Source organism: Acomys minous, assembly GCF_964271855.1.
Source record: "Acomys minous genome assembly, chromosome: 19".
In the NCBI taxonomy this organism is placed as follows: domain Eukaryota; kingdom Metazoa; phylum Chordata; class Mammalia; order Rodentia; family Muridae; genus Acomys; species Acomys minous.
In genome coordinates this window covers 20431663-20451514 of record NC_140499.1, presented here as the reverse complement: position 1 = coordinate 20451514, position 19852 = coordinate 20431663, and the positions used below count along the sequence as shown (strand labels likewise).

General features: G+C 48.2%; 1 protein-coding gene across 7 annotated transcripts in view; it reads right to left on the bottom strand.

Annotated features, from left to right (window-relative positions):
• The window catches only part of JADE1 (jade family PHD finger 1), a 60518-nt gene that overhangs the window by 26228 nt on the left and 14438 nt on the right, over positions 1-19852 (bottom strand). For all 7 annotated transcript variants that reach the window (XM_084768863.1, XM_084768862.1, XM_084768865.1 and 4 more), the window contains 2 exons: positions 10501-10578; positions 1089-1174 (listed from right to left, as the gene is read on the bottom strand). In XM_084768863.1, the coding sequence (XP_084624989.1) occupies positions 1089-1174; positions 10501-10552 (138 nt within the window). In that variant the 5' untranslated portion in view covers positions 10553-10578. The remainder of the gene's footprint in view (positions 1-1088; positions 1175-10500; positions 10579-19852) is intronic.

Genomic DNA, 19852 nt, shown 5'->3' with positions numbered 1-19852 from the left:
AGAACAGGGCATGATGCCTGTTACCCGAGGGCTCCAATCCCTCTCCTGGGCTGAAGTAACATCGGTCAAATATGGATGTCAGAAACGTGCTGCCCAGCGTTACAGGCCACACAGGATTTAACAAGAATAAAGTGCAGTAGCAGAGGAGTTCTGGTGCCAGACAACAAGGAAGTGAGCACTGCAGGTCAAAACGGACACAGGGCCAGTGGCTCCTACCACCCGCCTCCTGTGAATGCTTCCTGGAAGAGGTCTCCCCAGGTTATCCCCTGACAGGGGATGTTACCTCACCACCGAGACACTCCTCCACTCCTGGACAAAGCACTCTCTAGTATCCTAGGGCAGCGTGGGAAGGGCCTCTGAAAAACACCTGTCACTGTGTGGCCAGCACACCATAAGCCAACTGAGGACATCCCACAAACAGTGCAACGCCAGAACTTTCCCACAGCTCTCCCTGAAAAGCCCTGACAGGCTGATATGCCTGGATCCGTATCCTCAGAGCGTGAAGGCTACAGAGGAAGCAGATCTCAGGGCAACGGGGCCCCTAAACAAGCAAGGCCAGCAGGGAGATGCCTCTAAAAACAATGTTAGCAGGAAAATGAGCAACAAAATGGAGGGCACCAGGGAAACATAAAAATGTGAAACAAATTGGGAGAGAGGGGGAAAGCCTTAAGCATAATCCCCAAAACGAAACTCCCAGAATTACATTGGGTTGTTGCCAAATAAGCCACAAATTCATGGCTAAAACGAACTTGAGGCTGGCAGTGACTTGGCAGCAGCTGGACCCGCTCATGTCGTGGCCGGAACACTTGTTGGGACCCAGCAAAGATGAAGAGGAAAAGAAAAAGAAATACAATTTATAGTAACTACTAGCAAACATCCACTGTGCTCTGTACTCGTGCCACATGCTTTGCTTGCATGTAAGCCTACTTATTCCTCAGGAGACTCCAATGAGACAGACACATATCTGCTTCTCACAATCTTCCCGGAGTCCGGACATGCACAGTAGGAGGCAGGCCAGCGGGCAGCAGACCCGCATGCACACACATGTACTGCACACATGATCAAGGCAAGCAAGCATTCAGAAGTACCTCAGAAGGCTTCCGGTCTTCATGTCTAGAGCAGGCGCTCCTCCCATGCTGGGACCGAGATTGCTGGGACCATGTCGTTGACAAGCCTAAGGAAACAAAACCCCAAACAGGGACCATTAAAAAACTCACAGGTCAATGTTTCAGTGGCAATGTGCTCGCTGTGCAAGCATGAGGATCTGAGTTCAGATCCCCAGCACGCAAGTAAAAAGCCAGCACGATGGTGTGTGCAAGCAGACTGAGCTAGTCCATCTAGCTACAACTCTGAGCTTCTAGTTTAGTAAAAGGCCTTGTCTGGAAAAAAAGAAAACGTTACATCATCAACCTCTGGTCTCCACACCTGTCCAAACAAGTAGGCACATCCTCACACACACACAAGAAAAACACTGAGTTGTCAGGGGATTCTTCACCACAATAAACCTCCAGTGACAAGCCGCAACGCCGTCTCTCCCCTGGCCCCCACAAGCTTCCTTCCTCCTGTCATTTTCCAAGCAGACTTAAAGCAGTCACCGCGGGCTCCAATGTGGGTGCTGTCTCACGAACAGTATGCAGAGTGAGATCACTGTAGCACACTCCAGTGACAGAGGCTGCGCTCAAGATGTTCAAAGCCCCATATTGGTACAACAAATTAGGAAACAGTCCAAGCGTCCAACAAAGTGGCTAATGCCAGGAGCACTGGGCTCAACCTAAGGCAATGCCCAAAATATTAAAAAAAAATCTGCCTTAAAAACCCTCGGAGACCTCCAAAGGGCTTTAGCATCACCTGCTGTGCCTCTCTTCTGAAGTGCTCCAAAGCCCCAGCAGCTTCTCACCAGGAAACCCAGCACCCTAAGAGCCACCAGGCCCTGAAACTTCTCTGTGGCACTGCAATCTCCACCTGCCTGAACTACCTGGACCACACTGCCTTTCTTCCTAGGTCCTTATTCTCTGGGATTTCCAAGCAGCTCCTAAGTAGCTGAGACTCTAGGCAGACCCCAGGGGAGCCTGTGAGAGCTGCATTCACAGACTAAGTCGCTTTGTTCACTGAAGACCCAAGAGCACCCTGGTGGTAGACAGGTGCTTGGTATAGACTTCTGAGTCACTGCAAGCGCTGTAACTCTGCAACCTAAAACCCAAGCTCCGTGCTTTGAACCACTTCCACCTCACCTCTTCCATCTCTCCCGAGCTGAGTCCGGCATCTTTTCTACCAGAGGACATAAGTCCTGCAGACTCTCCTGCTCAGGACACAGAGCTAGTCAATCGCCAAGTCATAAGCCAACCTTCCAATGCCTCAATACGCTAGCTCCTAGCCTACCCCCACCATTGCCACTGCCTCCACTTCATGTCAGGTGGACAACGACAATGACCTCTGCTCTGTGAGCGCCCACAGCTGCTGCCAGAAGAACCTGCTGATAACTCGTTTCAAATGGTTTGTAACTACAGCACCCGGGCACTGAATCTTACCACTTCTCAGAAAACAATAAAACTCCAAAATGTTAAAAAAGGAAAAACCTAAGAGAGCCACCATTTTAGCATGGAAACACCTGTCACTCAAGTCCTTTCTGCCACAGAATCAGCAGACAGACACATAACCAAACTGAAGACGTGGACCCTGCACGAATGACTCTTAGTGACAGCTAACAGGGATTGTGGGCTCTGAGAAGGGAGGCCTCTCTCTGAGCTACCCTTGAAGATCAGCTCTAAGGCCACTGCCACAGCCTCCAGCGGCTGCCACTTCTGTGGAATGAGACTACTTACAGGTGACGATCCTGTGACTACTTCAAAAGATCCGATGGGTTCTGCAGGAAGTGAGGCTGGCTGTGTAGCCTAGTGCACCGTGCTTGTCTCTAACACTCTCCCAACTCCATGGCAATCATGGTACTTAGACTCAAAATGCATGGGAACATCTCACACACGCACACTGGAAGTGGTGTGAGCACACGGGGAATGAGACTTGTCATCACTGAGGGAGCGGCGGCTGGGTGGTTCCTGAAGTCCACACGGGTCTCTCCACCAGCCAGAGGCCTTCCTCTAGCACAGGGCTTCTCATACCTTCCCACCCACAACCCTGACTGAGTACAGATAGATATAAAAAATAGGCATAAAAACCAAGCAGTTACTGACTATAAACCAAAGAAATTCATCCTAAAACCATCCTTTAGGATATGTACAATTTTTCTATATTTATTGACAAAAATCAAAGCTGCATACTAACGAAATGAATGTACTACCTTTTATGCAAAGGATTACATTTTAGTTGAATATTTGATGCCAGGTAACGGAAAATCTACATTTTTTTCACTTTGACCAATATTTTGCTTTTTTCTTTTCCTTTCTTTTATTTTTCTGTCATTGCACAAGTAGAAACCTTTTACTACTGCCAAATGTGTCATGACTATCAGTTACTTGTGGGGTTATAAATCACTGTTTAAGGGCTGGAGAGACAGCTCAGGGGATAAAAACACTTGCTGTTCCTGCAGATGACCTAGGTTCAATTCCCAGCACCCACATGATGGCTCAAAACCATTCATAACACCAGTTCCAAGGGCTTTGACACCCTCTTCCGGCAAGCACGCATGTGGTACACAAATAGCCATACAAATAAAATAAGCATTTTAAAAACTTTTTTTAAAAAAAGAACAAAACAACAACAAAACCCACAATTCACTGTGGGAGCCTCCTACTCCAGGCGGTTCCACAGACTGTGAGGAGAGGGAAGCATACTTCTGCGTGCGGTTCTAGAAAGCCAAGGCAATGAAAGAGAAGAGCTGGGCAGGAAGTGACCGCCTGCTCTCCATGTGCTGGGGGTGAGCCTAGGCCCGAGCCCAACCTGAGCCTCTAACTTAATCTAGAAAACGTGCTTCGTCAGGAATAAACCAAAAGCAGCAGACACCTTATTTAAAAAGAATCCTTTGTTGTGCTTTAAACATGGCAGTCAGACAGGAAGTGAAGAAAGAGTCCTTAGTCTCTCAGAGTTGAAGCACAAACAAGTCGTTTGCTCGTTACTGGCTTTCATGCTCCGCGTGTGTCTTCCTGAGATACACCAGGATCCCTCCCAAGCTGTCCAAGCTTCCGTTGAAGTTTGTCATTGTGTGAGCTCAGAATGCAACCCCAGAAATAGAAGAAACTTTGGAAAGCTTGAAAATCTATTTGTACCACATTTGCTTTTAAACAGACACCCACAGCTGCTAGAAGCCTAGTAGCCATATTGACAGAGAGCAGCTCTAGCCCTCCCCTCTGACAATTGGTTGCTCCTGTTTTACCTGGTGTCAAAGTACGCAATACAAAAATGAGAACAGGAAATATGTGCAGAAGGAAGACTGACAAAGAACTAAAGTTCAAACTACCACTAAAGGAATCAACATTTTCAAGCTCACTTACTACAGCTATAACCCAGTAGTCCTCACGCCTCATCAAGGAGACGTCTCTTTGCAACAGAGACCACGATAGAAAACCACAGCCAATCAGAATGCAGAGCTGTGGAGCCCAGTCCCAACTGATACATCTGCCGTGCAATTCCAGCACCTAAGACTCAGGGGACATTCAGAAGACAGAACAGAAAGATTGCAGGAGCCAGAGGATCGGGGAGTTTGTTGTGAGATTGGCTCTTAGTAATGTCAGAAGCTACACCCATGACATCACTGCCCAAACCTGAGCTGAACGAGGAAAGCAGACATGCCAAAATGGATGGGGAAAGACCGCAAGGCCTCAGCCCTAGACAACGATTTACAAGTAGCCAAGGAATTCAGAGCAGTAGTAGAAACAGCCTTCCCGAAAGAAGAGCACAACTGATTATCCTATACCAAATATCAGCCCTGAAAACACACACACCAAGTATTATACAGACTGAGCAGGTTATGTTTATACATTTTGAAATGTAATATACATATATGTGTGTGTCATATTATATACGTATTAACATATACATGTATAATGTATATATATATATATATATATATAAAATATAACACACATACATATAATGTGGTACACAGGAAGATCTGGAGGAAGAAATGAGAAAGGGGAAGTGATAAAGGGATGTAACTACATTATGATCCCAAAAAATAAAAAAAATAAAAAAATAAAAAAAAAAAACAGAAACAACCTACAAATCCACCACCAGACTGTAAAGGGATAAATAAATTATGACACATCCCTTCAGTGAAACACTAGCCAGCAATAAAAAGTAACACATTCTAAACAGATGGGTGAGAAAGACTTGCTTCGTGTAACACGGATAAATACTGAAATAATTAAACTGAGTGAGTGAAAGAAGGCAGAGCAGGAAAAGGTGCACTGCACTGATGCAAAGTTCAGGAAAATGACAGCTAATCTATCCTGACAGCAGATTCACTGGCTGCCAGGCGCAGAGTTGGAGGGATGGATCATTTTGATTCTGATGACATAATACGTGCAAACATGGTTAAACCTCTCAAAGTAAACCCTGAAATATGTGCGGCTTGTTACACATCAATTACCCATCACTAAACTATGAGAAAGCTATCACCACTTAGAAGCACCATTCATAGTAAGAAAAGCTCCAGCCACCTCCCAGTGGTGAGACACGGGAGGTCCTAGACTTGGGTGGGGATGCCAGAGAACAAGCAGACTGGGGAGCCATGAGACCCCGCGCTTCAGCAGCACTGCTGCAGGCCTCTTCCTCCTGGTGATCTCCCTGCTCTACACCAGTCACTACCTCACAGAGCGCATGCAAGCGCGAGGTGCAGAAGCGGTGACTTCAACACAGCCAGTGCACACGCACAGCAAATTCTCAGTAAGCAGATTTTTGCAAAGCAGATAAACGTTCTACCTAAGGTGTTGCTCAGGAGGGTCACTGGGTGTTGCTCTAAGGGAAGTCAGCACAGTCCGCCTAGTGAAGCTGGCAGGAGCAGGAGCCTGGCTTAGCTAATACAAAGATGTTAATGAGGCGCCACTCCCTAGGACTGTGGTCTGTGGAGTGCCTGTCCATCCACAGCACATTCTAAAAGCCAAAAGGACTCATGCCACTACCTGGGCTAGTAGTAAGCACTCTCCCCTAAGCCACACATCCCTGGCCTGGTGGGTCTGGGAGGGGAGGGTCCAATCAGGAAGCTCCTATCATACTCCCAGCTGGGCACACTGGTGTTCCTCTGCTATCTTGGCCACAAGGGAGACTAGAAGCTCGAGGCCAGCTTGGATGATGTAGCAAGATCTCCTCTTAAAACTACCTAGTCATGTAACAGTAATTGTTTACATTCCTCATTAGGTTATAGCATAAAATACTTTTTTAGAAGGGGGTGTGTCAAACAGAAACTGAGAGCCTTCAAAGCCTATTAGTAAGTAACTCATGCTATAGCAAAGACCAAGCATCTGCCAAAAGTAGTACAGTGATTCGGTGTTGCACACAGCACTTGTGTGCAAGCTGCTGATCGCTGAAGGAAAGCTACAGGACTACGGTCAGGCATGACACCTACTATGACAGCACTTGGGAGGTGGGGTCAAGATCGTTCAAGGTCATCCTCCACTAGACAGAGTTTGAGGTTAGCCTGGGCAACAGGAGACAGTAAGTAAACCAGCTTTCGTTTCCCTCTCTTCTTGCCTTCAGCACATAAGTAGTGATGTTGGCAAGCACGTCTAAAATTATGGCCAGTCACAAGTAGGACTGTTATCTAGGTCCCTACTAGTGACAAATCTTGTGTACACTACTCCAAGCAACAACAATCCCAAACACTGAAGAATGAGGGGGAAACATGTTGTTGTTGTTGTTGTTTTACTTACTATGCCCAGCTTCCATTAGGACAAAACATTTGGTGCCAGCACAGTTACTACAAGCTCTAAGACCACAGCAGGCAGCAGGCCCTGCCTATGCAAGCACCAAGCCCCTTCTGCTCCTGCCAGACACTACCAGCACACTCCTTTGAAATATTAAAAATAGCCATGCTGGCTTGCCCTGGAGCTAAAATAAGGGGAAAGCCTCAAGAGTAAATCTAATGCATACTGCGCACCGCCTCGCAGTTTCGGATCAGTTAGTTGGGTGTAATAAGCTGCTCAGGCTCTGGGCTAGGCCCCACCACCATCACCAAAAATAAGAGGGAACAGACAATTACACGGTGCAAGAAAGGTCCTGCCCCCATTGGATGAATAGAAACTGTGCTCACACCGCCTCAGAGCACAGGCTATAAAAAAAAAAGCTCTCGTGGCTACCCCAGTGATGCCTCTCCATGTCTGAGGCTTGCTTCTGCTCTTAGAACTGCAGCAACTTAGCCCGTAACACAGGTCACAGCATCAGGATGCAGACCCAGCACACTGCCCCGGGCCAATAAAGCAGTGCCACGTAAACTGCCAACTGAAGTTACATGAACAGCAGCAGATGAACCTGTTGTGTAAGCTGGGAGGGAGACTACACCTGCCACAGTTCCCGCAGCCTCGCTCAGCCCAGCCAGCCTCTATTGCCCAACTCACTCCCACCTCCTGAAAAGCAGAAGGTTTGACAGCAGTCCTTAAGTAGTATTTAGTTTTCTTATTTTATAGGGAAACTATGTAAGGATATATAGATCAGAGCTATAACTAGCCTCAGACAACCAATAGTATTTCTGCCCCAAAAGGAACATTTTATTCCAATTAGTCTCTGCAGATAACGACATCTTTAGAAATAGTAAACTAAGTGGTGGACCCCATCCCCACCTTTGCCTGACTCCCAAGGACCCTGGATGGAAGCAGAAAGTTAAAGGCTTGCTTCCCCCGGCCACACCCAGGCACTGAGTTAACTTCAGAGTTTGGCTGGGCTACCCAGTCCCAAGAGCCTAGCAACTGCAGACACTGCTTCCAACCACCCCATCACTATTCCATCTAACTGCAGGGATGGATGGGCCTCCAGGAGAAAGACCAACAAGCCTGACTACAGTGGATGAGGGCTCCCACCTGGCACAGAAAAGACCCATCCGTCCCCAACTGTAAATACCACACTGTTGTTCCCCTGGGCCAGGCCAGAAAACAAACCAATGGGCTCCAGACTCGGAAGCCAGCAGGCCCCAGCTTTGCCTGTGGCTGGTTCTGTGGCCCCATGCTGACGTCTGCAGCTGCCTCTCCTCCACTTGGACACGCTGCCAAAATCCCGTCAGGCCTGCAGGCTGGAGAGGCTGGCTGGGAGGTAGCCGTTGCACAGACCCAGCCCTTGTTGCAAGCAAGACTCAGGACACAGGAAGCTGTGACAGGTGGACCTCACTGCAAGGGTGAAAGAGGCCACTACCACCCCCAGACCCCTGAGTCTATACAGGGGAGAGGCCCCAATGCAAGTAGTGGCTTGGTGGAAGAGGCCTATACCACAAACTAGCTGCTAGGAAAGGGGGGGAGAAGGTCCATAGCTCAACTACACAGAGCCTGCCATGAGCCCTGGCATTCAGGAAGAGGTACTGCTCACCAGTTATCACTGACCGTAACGTTCAAGTCGCCAAGCCTAACCTGGCAGCTAGCCATAAAGTACCACCAACTGAACCAACTGGTTGACAAAACGACAGATGACCTCCTAGCAACTGTCATCCCTGTCCCCCAATACCAGAGCCCCATGTGTAGCCGTGGGCTGTGTTTGGTGACATTCCAGCTTAACCTTCCAGATGACCAGTAGGAGAAAGAAAATGGCCCATCACAGCAAAGGTTATTTTCAATAAACACCTTTTTATTTTGTGTACGCGGCTCGTGTGTGCCATTGGTCACCTCCCAACTGTCCTCTCTCCATCACTCTAAGCTCTAAACCCACTGACCAGGCTTTCCCAGAGCTACAGCCACCGACAATCAAAATTTCAGGTTCGTGCGTATCCTTCTCTGTGGCTGGGCACGTGCATGCACAAGCATGTACAAGCATGCACACGCGTGGAGGTCAAGACTCCATTTGGGTCTGAGTGATAGAACTCCAGGCTTGGTAACAAGCACCGTGACCCACTCTGCAGGCCTGGACACATTGGCAGTGGAGCCTTCTGAAATTAAAAAGCCAAGCTTTAACTTCAAGAAAAATTGCATCCAAAAAAGACAGGGACAGGTGTCACCCACAGTCAAAAAACAACAACAACAACAACAACAAACTCTTGCCAGAGCAATAAAAAGCAGGAGCTGTGAACCCCAATTTGGTGTTCTCAAGCTTGGACAGGTGGCCTTACCTGCCTGCAAGCATAGTGAGAACTCAACAGGCCACTAGGAAGTAAGATAAAACCCTCTTTTGGAGACAACTTCCTGCCTCCACTGATCCCCTGCTTCACAGTAGCTCCCTTGCCTGGCCCTGAGGTCAACTCTTGGTCACCCAGCTGTCAGACCTTGCCATAGCTCACCTCGCACCTCCCTCTCTCCATCACTCTCAACACTGCACCCACTGCCCAGGCCTTCCCAGAGCTACAGCCACAGACAACCAACATTTCAGGTTCGTGAGCATCCTTCTCTGTGGCTGGGCACGTGGTCCCCACAGCACCATAACCATGCTTGTGCTGGCTACCTGACACACCAGGCATGAAAACAAGCCACCTACACAAAGCTCTTCATCTCCGGGAGCTGCCCGAACACCACCTCCTCCCTAGGTCTTCTCAGATCACCTCTGGGGTCCCTACACACACACACCGCTTCCACAGCAAATCACAAGAGCTGTTAACTGCTCTGGTAACTTCACATCAGAGCTGTTCCTTAACATCTAAAGCAATGTGCCTAGAAAGCAGGCTGGTTTCCTTCCCATCTCACAGTACAGCAAGCTTTCTCTTCCGGCTTCCAGAGTTGAATGTGTAATGTCAAGCCTGAGCTAACGGGCTAGAGTGCAGGCACGGAGCTAGGTACGAAACTCCTCTGCTAGGTACGAAACTCCTCTGCAGTCTGCAGTCTGTTAGCTCAACAGACACTGTGTGACATTTATTTTGACTGCCTGGAAGCTGACTAACTCCTGGTTCTCAGCTACACTGTGAAAACCTGAGGTTGCCAGAGAGCTGAGATGCAGTGACAGTATTAAACGCCATCCTGTTAAACCGGGAAAGGGTAGGGGACTCGTGTCATCGATGAAGAGCCTGGACTTGGTCTCCTCACCTCACACTAGGCAGTCCTCCATCTGCCCTCGGAGCCCCGGGCACGTTGAGCTAGTTAATAATTACCTGGCTTTGATTAAGTTCCCTCTTCATAGAGAGCTATGTGAGGTACCATAAATGATGTTTAATGAAAACAGACACACCAGTGGCTCTTGGAACTGAATTCTTCTCCCTGGAGAACACACAGGAAGCCTGCAGAAGGCCTGCCTGCAGCCAACCTTGCTGGGAAAGATCTGGTTACAGCCCTGCAGTATCAGATGTGTTTCTCCAGGCCTTGCCTTTCTCTGACCTGTCTGATATGCAAAAGGCCTTGGCTATTTAAAGCATTATATTTTAAAAAATCATGTTTTCACACTGACCCAAACCCTAGTAGGCTCCATGAACAACAAAGCAGGACTTACTGCCATTGTCGTCAGAATCCTCACTGCTGCTGGGAAGGCGACCTCGTTTCATGATCTCCCCGGGAGACAGCAGGCAGCCTGCAAAGCAATGAGACAGCACTTAACCCAAGATGGTAACACGCGATCATCAAGCCGTGCTTCAGATGGCAGCCAGGATGCTGCAAACAAAAGCAAACACAGGGCCTCAAGTAGCATTTGAATTGCAAACAGTGAAAAGACCAAAGACACATAATTAGCTGCAATCATTAACAGAGCAGGTTAAGAGTCAGGGGAGGGGTGGTAAAGTCACAGGTGGGCAGGTCTCCCAGAGGTGCCACCCTTCCCTCCACAGCTCCCAGACATCACTGCGAGTGCTCCAGGACTCTCTTCAGCCCCTGGCAGCCAGCACTGCAGGAAACAATCTACAGCGGTGAGCACCGCTCTGGGGGGGGGGGGGGGGGAAAGGGGTTGTTCCTGCTGCTGTGTTTGTAGTACTGCACTGGGCTTGATTAGGCTTCCTTGACAGATCCTGCTAAAATGAGCCCCAAGTTTTGCCAAAAATGAACTGAGTAACAACCTGTGGATCTAGAAAGAACCACGTCTCCATCCGCCATCTCCAACCCCTCAGACATCTACAGCTGGAACTGGGAGAGACTACAGGCTTTGGGAACTCGGATCCAGACCCCTGCCTTCCTTTGCTCCTACACTGTTACTTCTCCAAAGTCACACCAGATAGGGAACCCTCATTCCTTATCACACAAAACCTTTCAGGACAAGTATGAATTAATTAAAAAAAAAAAAAAAAAAAAAACAGCCTACCTGGCCAGCCTTCTCACATATATCAGTTAAGAAAAACTGCCTTTATGGAAGATGGCAGTGGGCCGAGACGACACTTATACAGATAAAGCAACAGTGTCTCAAGACATCTAAAAAGCTTTTCCAAACTAAAATTATTGATCGCCTTGACATCTGTGTGGCCCTAATCTTTCTGCTAGATCAATGACTCCCAAAGAAAAAGGAGAGTTTTTCCAACCCAGGGAATGGCAACCCTTCACCTACCCAGCCAACTAACCTGCCTTGCTGGGCATCACCACAAACATAAAAGAGGTCTGTTTCCAGCGGACACGCATAGAGGGTTAGTGTGGAGAGCCACTGCATCACAGCAAGGTAGTAATTAAAACCCCAAAGCTCTACTCTGAAAAGGGCAATCAAAAGAGGCAGAAAAACACTCAAGTACAGGGGGCCAAAATATGCCACTTTGGTTTGAGGGCTATTTTGAGTTGCCTTCTCCTTGCCTAACCAACAGCAAGGTGTAAGTTTCCCTTTTGTAAAGGAAATTTCCACTTTTCCCGAGGTGCTCCACAAAAGACCCTCCTTCACACACAATCCTCAATTACCATTAATTTCCCCTCTGTACTTCAAGGTCATCTTCCCACAACTTGCCTCCCTCAAGACCCAGACGTCCTGTCCTTTAGTGGATCACAGGGAGCTGCCCTTTTGAAAGAACAGCGGGTGAAGAGCTGCGGAGAAGCTCTGCGGGTGAAGCACGCACTGCTGGAGCCCAGAGCGGCTCAGACCATCTGCAGCTCCAGCTCCAGCCTCTGTGGGCACCTGTCCTCGTGCTAACACCCACAGGCTAACCCATAATTAAAAGGAATCTTTGAAAAAGTACAAGTGTTTTATCTCCGTATCTAATGCCGTTGGGGTGTTCTTCACTTTCTTAGTATGACACAAACTACACACACACACACACACACACACACACACACACACACACACACAACGACATTTATGTAGCTTTGTTCCTGTGACTTTTGTTGTAATTCACAGGCTAACGATAAGAGACTCTGAACAGGTGTTAAGGTTTCAGAGCCACAGTACTGGGCAGGCAGTATTTGTTCCCTTTTGGAATTAACTCACACAGTTCTTTGAGATACTCAGACTCCTGAACTTTCACACAATGTTTTATAAGTTCCTCCAGAGAATCTCACCCAGTTCAAAAGTCTGTGGGCTTTTGGTTACCAACTGATGCTCTAAGACCAGTTAAAGATGACTGCAGAGATGCCTTAGAGCACAAGTGTGAGGACAGAATTTCAACGCCCACAATAAGAAGGCAGGGTTCACTCGTAACACCAGCACTGCCAGTGGAGACAGGAGACCCATGGGGCTCCCGCAAGAACAGCCAGCCTACCCTAGTCAGTAAAGCCCGGGCCAGTCCTGTCTCAAAAACCAAGACCAATAACTCCTACAGCGCACTTGCACGGACCTGCAAAGGAGTACAAATGGAGTCAAAAGCCACTGCCAGAGAATGACACTGGGGACTTCAGTTTCATTCACAGAATGGGCAGCCACAATCCTAAACTCCACCCCTTCATTCTTCCCAGAGCGGTGTCTCACCTGTAACTCCCAGACACTTAGCAATTTACAACCTGACCACTGGTGCCCACCCTATCCATGGCCAACACACTATCCCCACTTGAAATGCCTATCTTCGCTGCCAACCATCCGTGGGTGCTAAAAGCACCAACCGCTGACAGCTACGCTGTCCTCCCCAGGGGCACAGAGAGAAGAAGCACCTCTCCTTCCTCACAATGCCTTCAGCCCTCCAAAGACTGAGTTTGGAGTTTCTTAAAATTTGAAAATCACCAACGAGGAATTCCTTAAAAGTAACTGTGTGACACAGCCCAGCCTGAAGGAGGTTCACCACCTCCAGAGCAGGCAAACTGTGGACACAGAGAGGCAGGGAAGGCAGGGGAACCTGCCTGTTAAACAAAGTAGCTAGCCACAGAAGTACTGTGTCTTCTCTGAGTCCGTCAACCTAAACAGAGGCTTGGAGAACGTGGATCTTCCTAGATTTTGGATAAAAATGTCATGCTAGACTGATGTTCCAAAATTCAAGCGGAAGTTCAAGTAAAATTAGTATTTTCCACAGGTGTAGTGGCATATGCCTTTAGTCCCAGTATAAGGAAGACAGAGACAGGCAGAATTCTGTGATCAAGGCCAGCCTGGCCTACAAAGGGAGTCCAGGACAGCCAGGACTGTTACACAGAGAAACCCTGTGGGGGATGGGTGAAGGGAGGAGAGCCTGGGGGGGAGGGGTGATTAGTATTTTCTTCTCACGAATTTATTCTGACTCACCTTAAAGACCCTGAGAACAGTGTGCTCTGCCTGTGGTGGGGGTTAACGTCAGCAGAAGCCCCTCCTCTGTGGCTGTAATGCGCTTAACCCTTGACATCAGGCTGATTTATCTCAGCCAGGGTTACTTCCTGTACCCGACAATCAAAGTCAGCATTACTATCTTTAACACGCACACTAGAGGCCTGTATTGCAAGCCTCCGTCCACAGAAAAGCAGAGCAAGGAGAGACTCTACGCGCTATCCCTCGCTTCTGGAGTCCTGGCTGATTGCTACCTCCACAGATGGCAGGGAGCTAAGTGAGAATCAATTGAAAGGCCTTCCCACAACACTCCAGAAGGAGACGCCTAACGGCGAGAGCAGCAAGCACCTGGCCAGGCAGGGCCTGGCTCTGGGAAGCCTTCTGGCCTACAGAAGACAGGCAAGTGATGGAAATCCTGCATCCCTGGGTGCCTCACAGTTGTGACCACAAGAATCTGTATAAACCCAGAAGGACGACAGAATCATGGAAAGACACCAAAGACACCAAGGGGAGGTAGTCAGAAAGCAAGCGTATCTCTACGTGACTCCAGACTTCAGGGGTTTGCTTTACAGCAGAAACCCTTTTTCTTTTTCCATTACTGTGCACATATGACTGCACCATATGCATGCCTGGGGCCTGAGGAGATCGTGAGCAGGCATAGATTCCCCGAGACTAGGGTTAAAGATGGTTGTGAGCTGCCATGTGTGTGGTGGAATTCGAGCCTGGGTCCTCTGAAAGAACCCCCAGCGCTCTTAACCACTGAGCCATCTCACCATCCCAACCGTCCCAGGTATCCCTGCTTACACGTGTCTGCCAAAGCTTACTGACTGACATGGTGCTGTAACTCTGTCAATTGCCCCTACTTCCCTATGGATTTGGTCTTCACCCACTATCATGGTTTGAGTTCATTCTTGAAACAGGAAAACATGTCAAAAAAAAAAAAACATGCCTGAGCACAAGTATGGAGGGGTGGAGAGTGACAGGAGATGCCCAGAGGCGCAGCCCTCACGACTGCGTGACTGGATGAATGCTTCTTTCTCCAGGGTGCGCATCACAGAATCCGGCCGGTTTGGCTCACTCACCACGGAAGACCTTCTACCTTGTAAGGCCCTCACCAGATGCGGCCCCTCATTCGTGGGACTTTCCAGCCTCCAAAACCAGGAGCCAAATAATTGTTTATCACCCTGAACTTACTTATCCAGCCTCAGCCACTCTACTGTAGCAACAGAAACCAGGAAACTCAGCCCCCCCCCCACCTAGATCTCCTTCCTATAACCAACGACAGAAAAGAACCACCTGAGATGTTTTCAGGGAGACCCATAAATCCCCCTCGCCAGCATCCATCCTAGGAAACCCCAAAACAGCACCTTGGATAGGGCAGGCCTCTTGCCGTGAAGCCGCCGTTTGGATCTCAGGTCTCAGCCTGTGCAGGGTGCTCTGCTGCCCTTCTTCCCGAGGGCCAAGCTCAAAGACGCCAACCGTCAACCTCCATTCTAACTCCATGCAGCTCACTCTGCACCACTCAGGTTAGTTATATGATCCTCGTTCAGAATTTGCCAAGTTGCTGTTGAAGGTCACTATGTACTTTAGGAGTTAATGGACAGGACATGGTGGCACAAGCATGAACCCCAGCTCTCAGGAGCCAAGTGCAGAATGCCAAGCTTCAGGCCAGTCTGGGCTCATAAGATCTTCTCTCAAAACATGGGGCCATCAAGATGGTTCAGCAGGTGAAGGCACTTGCCACCAAGTCTTAAGACCTGAGTTTGATGCACAGAACTTACATGGTGGAAAGAACTAGCACACACATGCACACAAACACGTAACACAAACATTTAAACACAAACTGAGCACAGTGGCACATGCCTTTAATCCCAGCACTCAGGAGGCAGAGGCAGGTGGACCGATGTTGAGTTCGAGGCCAGCCTGGTCTACAAATAAGAGTCCAGGACAGCCAAGGCTACACAGAGAAACCCTGTCTAGAAAAACAAAAACAATTAAAAAAAAAGAAAAAGAAAAATTTAAACACAGTAACAATAATGGGGAAGAAAAGAGAGTAAGGCAGATTTCTGTAAAGGAGACCACAGCATTCTGTGAGGTGGCCACAGCAACGGAGTCTGGTGGTGAGGGAAGGAGACGTTCAGACCAGCACACAGCCCCAGCCAAGACACAAGGCAGAATCAGGGTGAAGTTCCTGTGACACTCTGGGGAAAAGGTTCTGGCTAAACTGACTTGATAAGATTAGCACAGAAGCCCAACCCAGCGAGTTAGTGCCCAGACGCCACGGACAAGTGACTTTTGCTAACTGACTGAGCAAGACCCTCCTTTCTATTTTGTGTGTGTGGCGTTTTGCTTGCACGTTGTCTGTGCACCGCTTATGTGTCTGTTGCCAGAAGAGGGCGTGAGATGCCCTTGGAACTGGAGTTAGATACTTGTGGGCAGCCATATCCATCAGGGCATTAAACCTGGGTCCTCTGGAAGCAGCCAGCACTGACTCATCCCTCCACCTATCTTTGGTTCTTTTTTTTTAACTAGTGTTTTTTGTTGTTGTTGTTGTTGTTGTTTGGTTTGTTGGTTGGTTGGTTGGTTAGCATATAGAGCAATGGGTTACATTATGGTCTTTCCATACTTACGTCGTTATACTGTTTTTATTCGCCCCCTCCCCCACTTCTCTCCCTCCTCTTCTTGCTGGTCTCCCTCCTCCCTCCAGTCTCCCCTTCTGCTTTCATGTCACATGTATCCCATTAGCCTTTTGCTCCCCTACTCCCTCAAGATCTCTTCCTTTAACAGGACTGACAAGGACACAGAGGAAGGCTGAAAGCACTTCGAGGTCAAAGAACAGTCTGAGTAACCCCTGCCTAGCAAACAAATGGTGTTCTTCTGTGTTCCCTGCAGATGCTCCTGAAGATTACAAATTTCTGAAGAATAGTGACTTTTTTTACATTGCCACCAACCCTGGCTTAAACGGACCCAATGTGCTACAGCCCAAAGAAACCTGACAGTTAGATAAAGCCCTAGGTAGTGGGCACTGGAGACTCTGCACTTCAAGTGGAGCACTAGAAGTCAAGTTTCAAAGCGAGCACTGTCGGCCCAGGAGAGGTTGCTGGCTAAAGACCCCGGCTGGACCATTAGGCAGCCATCTTACCATCTTTGTTCACCGCAAGGTGAGATGAACAGAGACAGCTGGACCTCTGTGGAGGAAGCTCAGGGGGGCACCACCTCCTTTGGGTGAGGAGGGGTGTCAAACACATTCAACCTGTTGCATGGGCCAAAACACAGTCCTTACCTACACATCAACTCAAAGGAAACCATGACAAGTAAGGATACTACAAAGCGAACAAGTTGTAGACTGCTGCTTTCCTGGATGAGGTGACCCTAGAAGCTACTGTAGGTGTTGTTAGAGCGTGGCCCCTCAAAACCCTCAAACTTTAGTTTCCCTTGACGAAAACTGAGGAACTTGCCGAGCAATGCAGTGGATGATGGGTCAGACCCAAAATAGCTCCAGAAATGGAGTCCCTGAGTTCAGTGGCCCCAGGGCCAAAGGAGAAGAAATTTTTACCAAAGATGGGGGGGGGGCAGAATTCAACACTATTCCTGGGAAAGGGACTCACAGAGACAAACCAGCCAGGACTGGAGCGAGCAGGGACCATTTATCAGGCCATAAACTCTACAGCTCTAATAAGGATCACACCCCAGTGATTTTACTATCTTATGGCTCATATGCAAAAAGGGCTGCCTTTTCCCTCAAAGTGTCAATTTTATGCACTATGTCTCCATTGTTATTTATGTCACCGGCAAGAAGTTCCAGGAGGTACTCAATTAAAACCTCCACACACTTCCTTTGCCATTGTATGACACACTTCAGTACGACACATACTGAAGTCCCCTCCTGGATAAATGGCTGAGTTCCTGCGCGTGACCGTGGCCTAGGCTCCCTGGCTCCTCCACTTCCTCACCAGTAAGGTGTCTAAGTGACCTTTAACTGGAGCAACACGTGTTACGCTAGTGTAAAACTTGTTGGTGCCCTTCCATTCTCTGTCACAGAAATTCACTCACCTAAGGAATGTGCTTTCAAACACCAGATGACCTTACACACAGCTGAAAGCACATCAGCGACTCTGTCTGCCATGTTTACACATTACAGAACTACTTGATGACTGACTCCACAGTGATCTCCTAAAAGATGACTTCATGCCCCCACCCCGCCACCTTCTTCTGTTCTGCCCAGGGACTGTCCAGCTCTCCAAGCAACCAGACGTACACAATAAAAACCTGTCTACCTGCCCCCAATTAATGTAAAATAAACCAAGTGTTATCTCAGTATTTAAGGCAAAGGGACATAAAATATCCAAATTACCAAATTTAATCCATATGCTCCATCTAATCCGGTGGCAACATCTTACACCACATTTCCCATCTTAGCCAAAATAAGAAGCCATAACACATCTAGCCAAATCTAGCCCAAAAACAGGCAGGAAGTTAACTAGACCCCAGTTAAAACTTACAGGCACTGCTGTCTTAAGTATTTCACCCAAAATAAATGAGCTTTTAAAAATGTATGTCATATACCAAACTTTAAAGAAAATGCTGCCCAAGCTACTACAGGGCTTTGCTGTGGAGCTGATGTCAGCAATAAGTATGTCCTCCCACAGAGAACTCCGACCACTGAGCAGGCACCACTCTTGTTTCTAGTGGTGCAAACAGTACCGCTGCCCTGTAGCTGCAAGCACCAACTCATGTAGATTCTTTACCAACTAGTCTGAACTCGGGTTTTGAAAGCCAAGAAAAGCAGCTGGGAGAATCGTAAGGAACTTATAAATGAAAGCTCCTGAACAAATCACAAGCTGCTCTCACTTGCCAACTTATAAATGACTTAATCACCGCTCTCACCTAAGACAATCCTGGAAGCCCCCAAGGTCTTTGGCTGAACACTCAATTAAGAGTCAGGACTTAAACAGGCCAAGAAAGAGGGGGCTGAAACAAGGCGGGAGTGTAAGGCCAGCCTGGGCTATATACGGAGTTCATGGTTGAACTCCTAGCAAAACCCTAGATTAAAAGGGGGGACGCTGTGACAGCAGGACTGTGTGTCATTGGTGCCTCAGTGCCGTGATGGACTTTCACTTCATTTAACATGAAAGTAAATGAATTCACACCAACACAGTAACATTAGCGGTCACCTGGCCTCCACCTTGACTCCCTGCCCTATTCCCATCTATGGGGGAATCCCTTCCTGAGTGACATGCTCACATATGGAAGGACCAGCCAGCAGAGACTTAAAGCAAAGCAGGCAAGCTACAGGTGTAAAGATTAAATTCTGAAAAGGAACAGGCCCACTTACACTTAAGGAGGTCAGGGGACACACACACATGCTCTTACAGGGACCATCTAAAGAACAGAAAAGGGCCACGGCAGTTCTGAGAAAGGGGGCAGTGGCCCGTCACAGTCTAGGCAGAAAGCACTGAGAACTGTCACATCTCTTGGTGACTTTGTCCATGAATGTTTGCCATGATCCCACCCTCCACTTTTTACAATCGGAAACCCCAAGTTTCTTCTCACCGGAACTGAGTGAACAGAAGCTAAGCACCCTTATGACAAGCAGCAATCAAGTACATGCATGCACGTGTACACACACACACACACACACACACACACACACACACACACACACACCTTCCTCAGATGAAGCACTACACAGACTTATCTCAAATGAGCACCTGACGGAAAGGCACATAAGAAAAGCTTGTTTTCTGAAGCATTCACAAGTTACCACTCCATCCTGCCTTGAGGTCTCTGAACCAGGCTCTAACACACAAGTCATACTAGGGGATCATCAAAGAATGACGTTCCTGAAAAAGAGCAAATGAGCCAAAGTAAGGGGGGGAGGTCCTAACCCACTACTTCTTCCTTGGTTGGATAAGCCAAGAGATACAGTATAGATACAATGGGGCAATTTGGGGTTTTTTTTTTAATGCTCAAGCAGATGTTCTTAATGGGGATGTACAAAACCGCCTTTGCTCGAACAGCTAATGACAATTACACTGTACAGACTGACATGCAGCTGCCTCTGAGGAACTTTGTTCCTAGATCAGAGCCGACTGTCAGGAGTGATCAGTTACCACTAACAATGTAAGTCACTAAAAAGCTTTACAGCACTGTCCTAAACGAAGTAAGAGGAACAAACTCCCCAGGTGTGCCCGAAGACCTAGAGAGCATGCTTAGC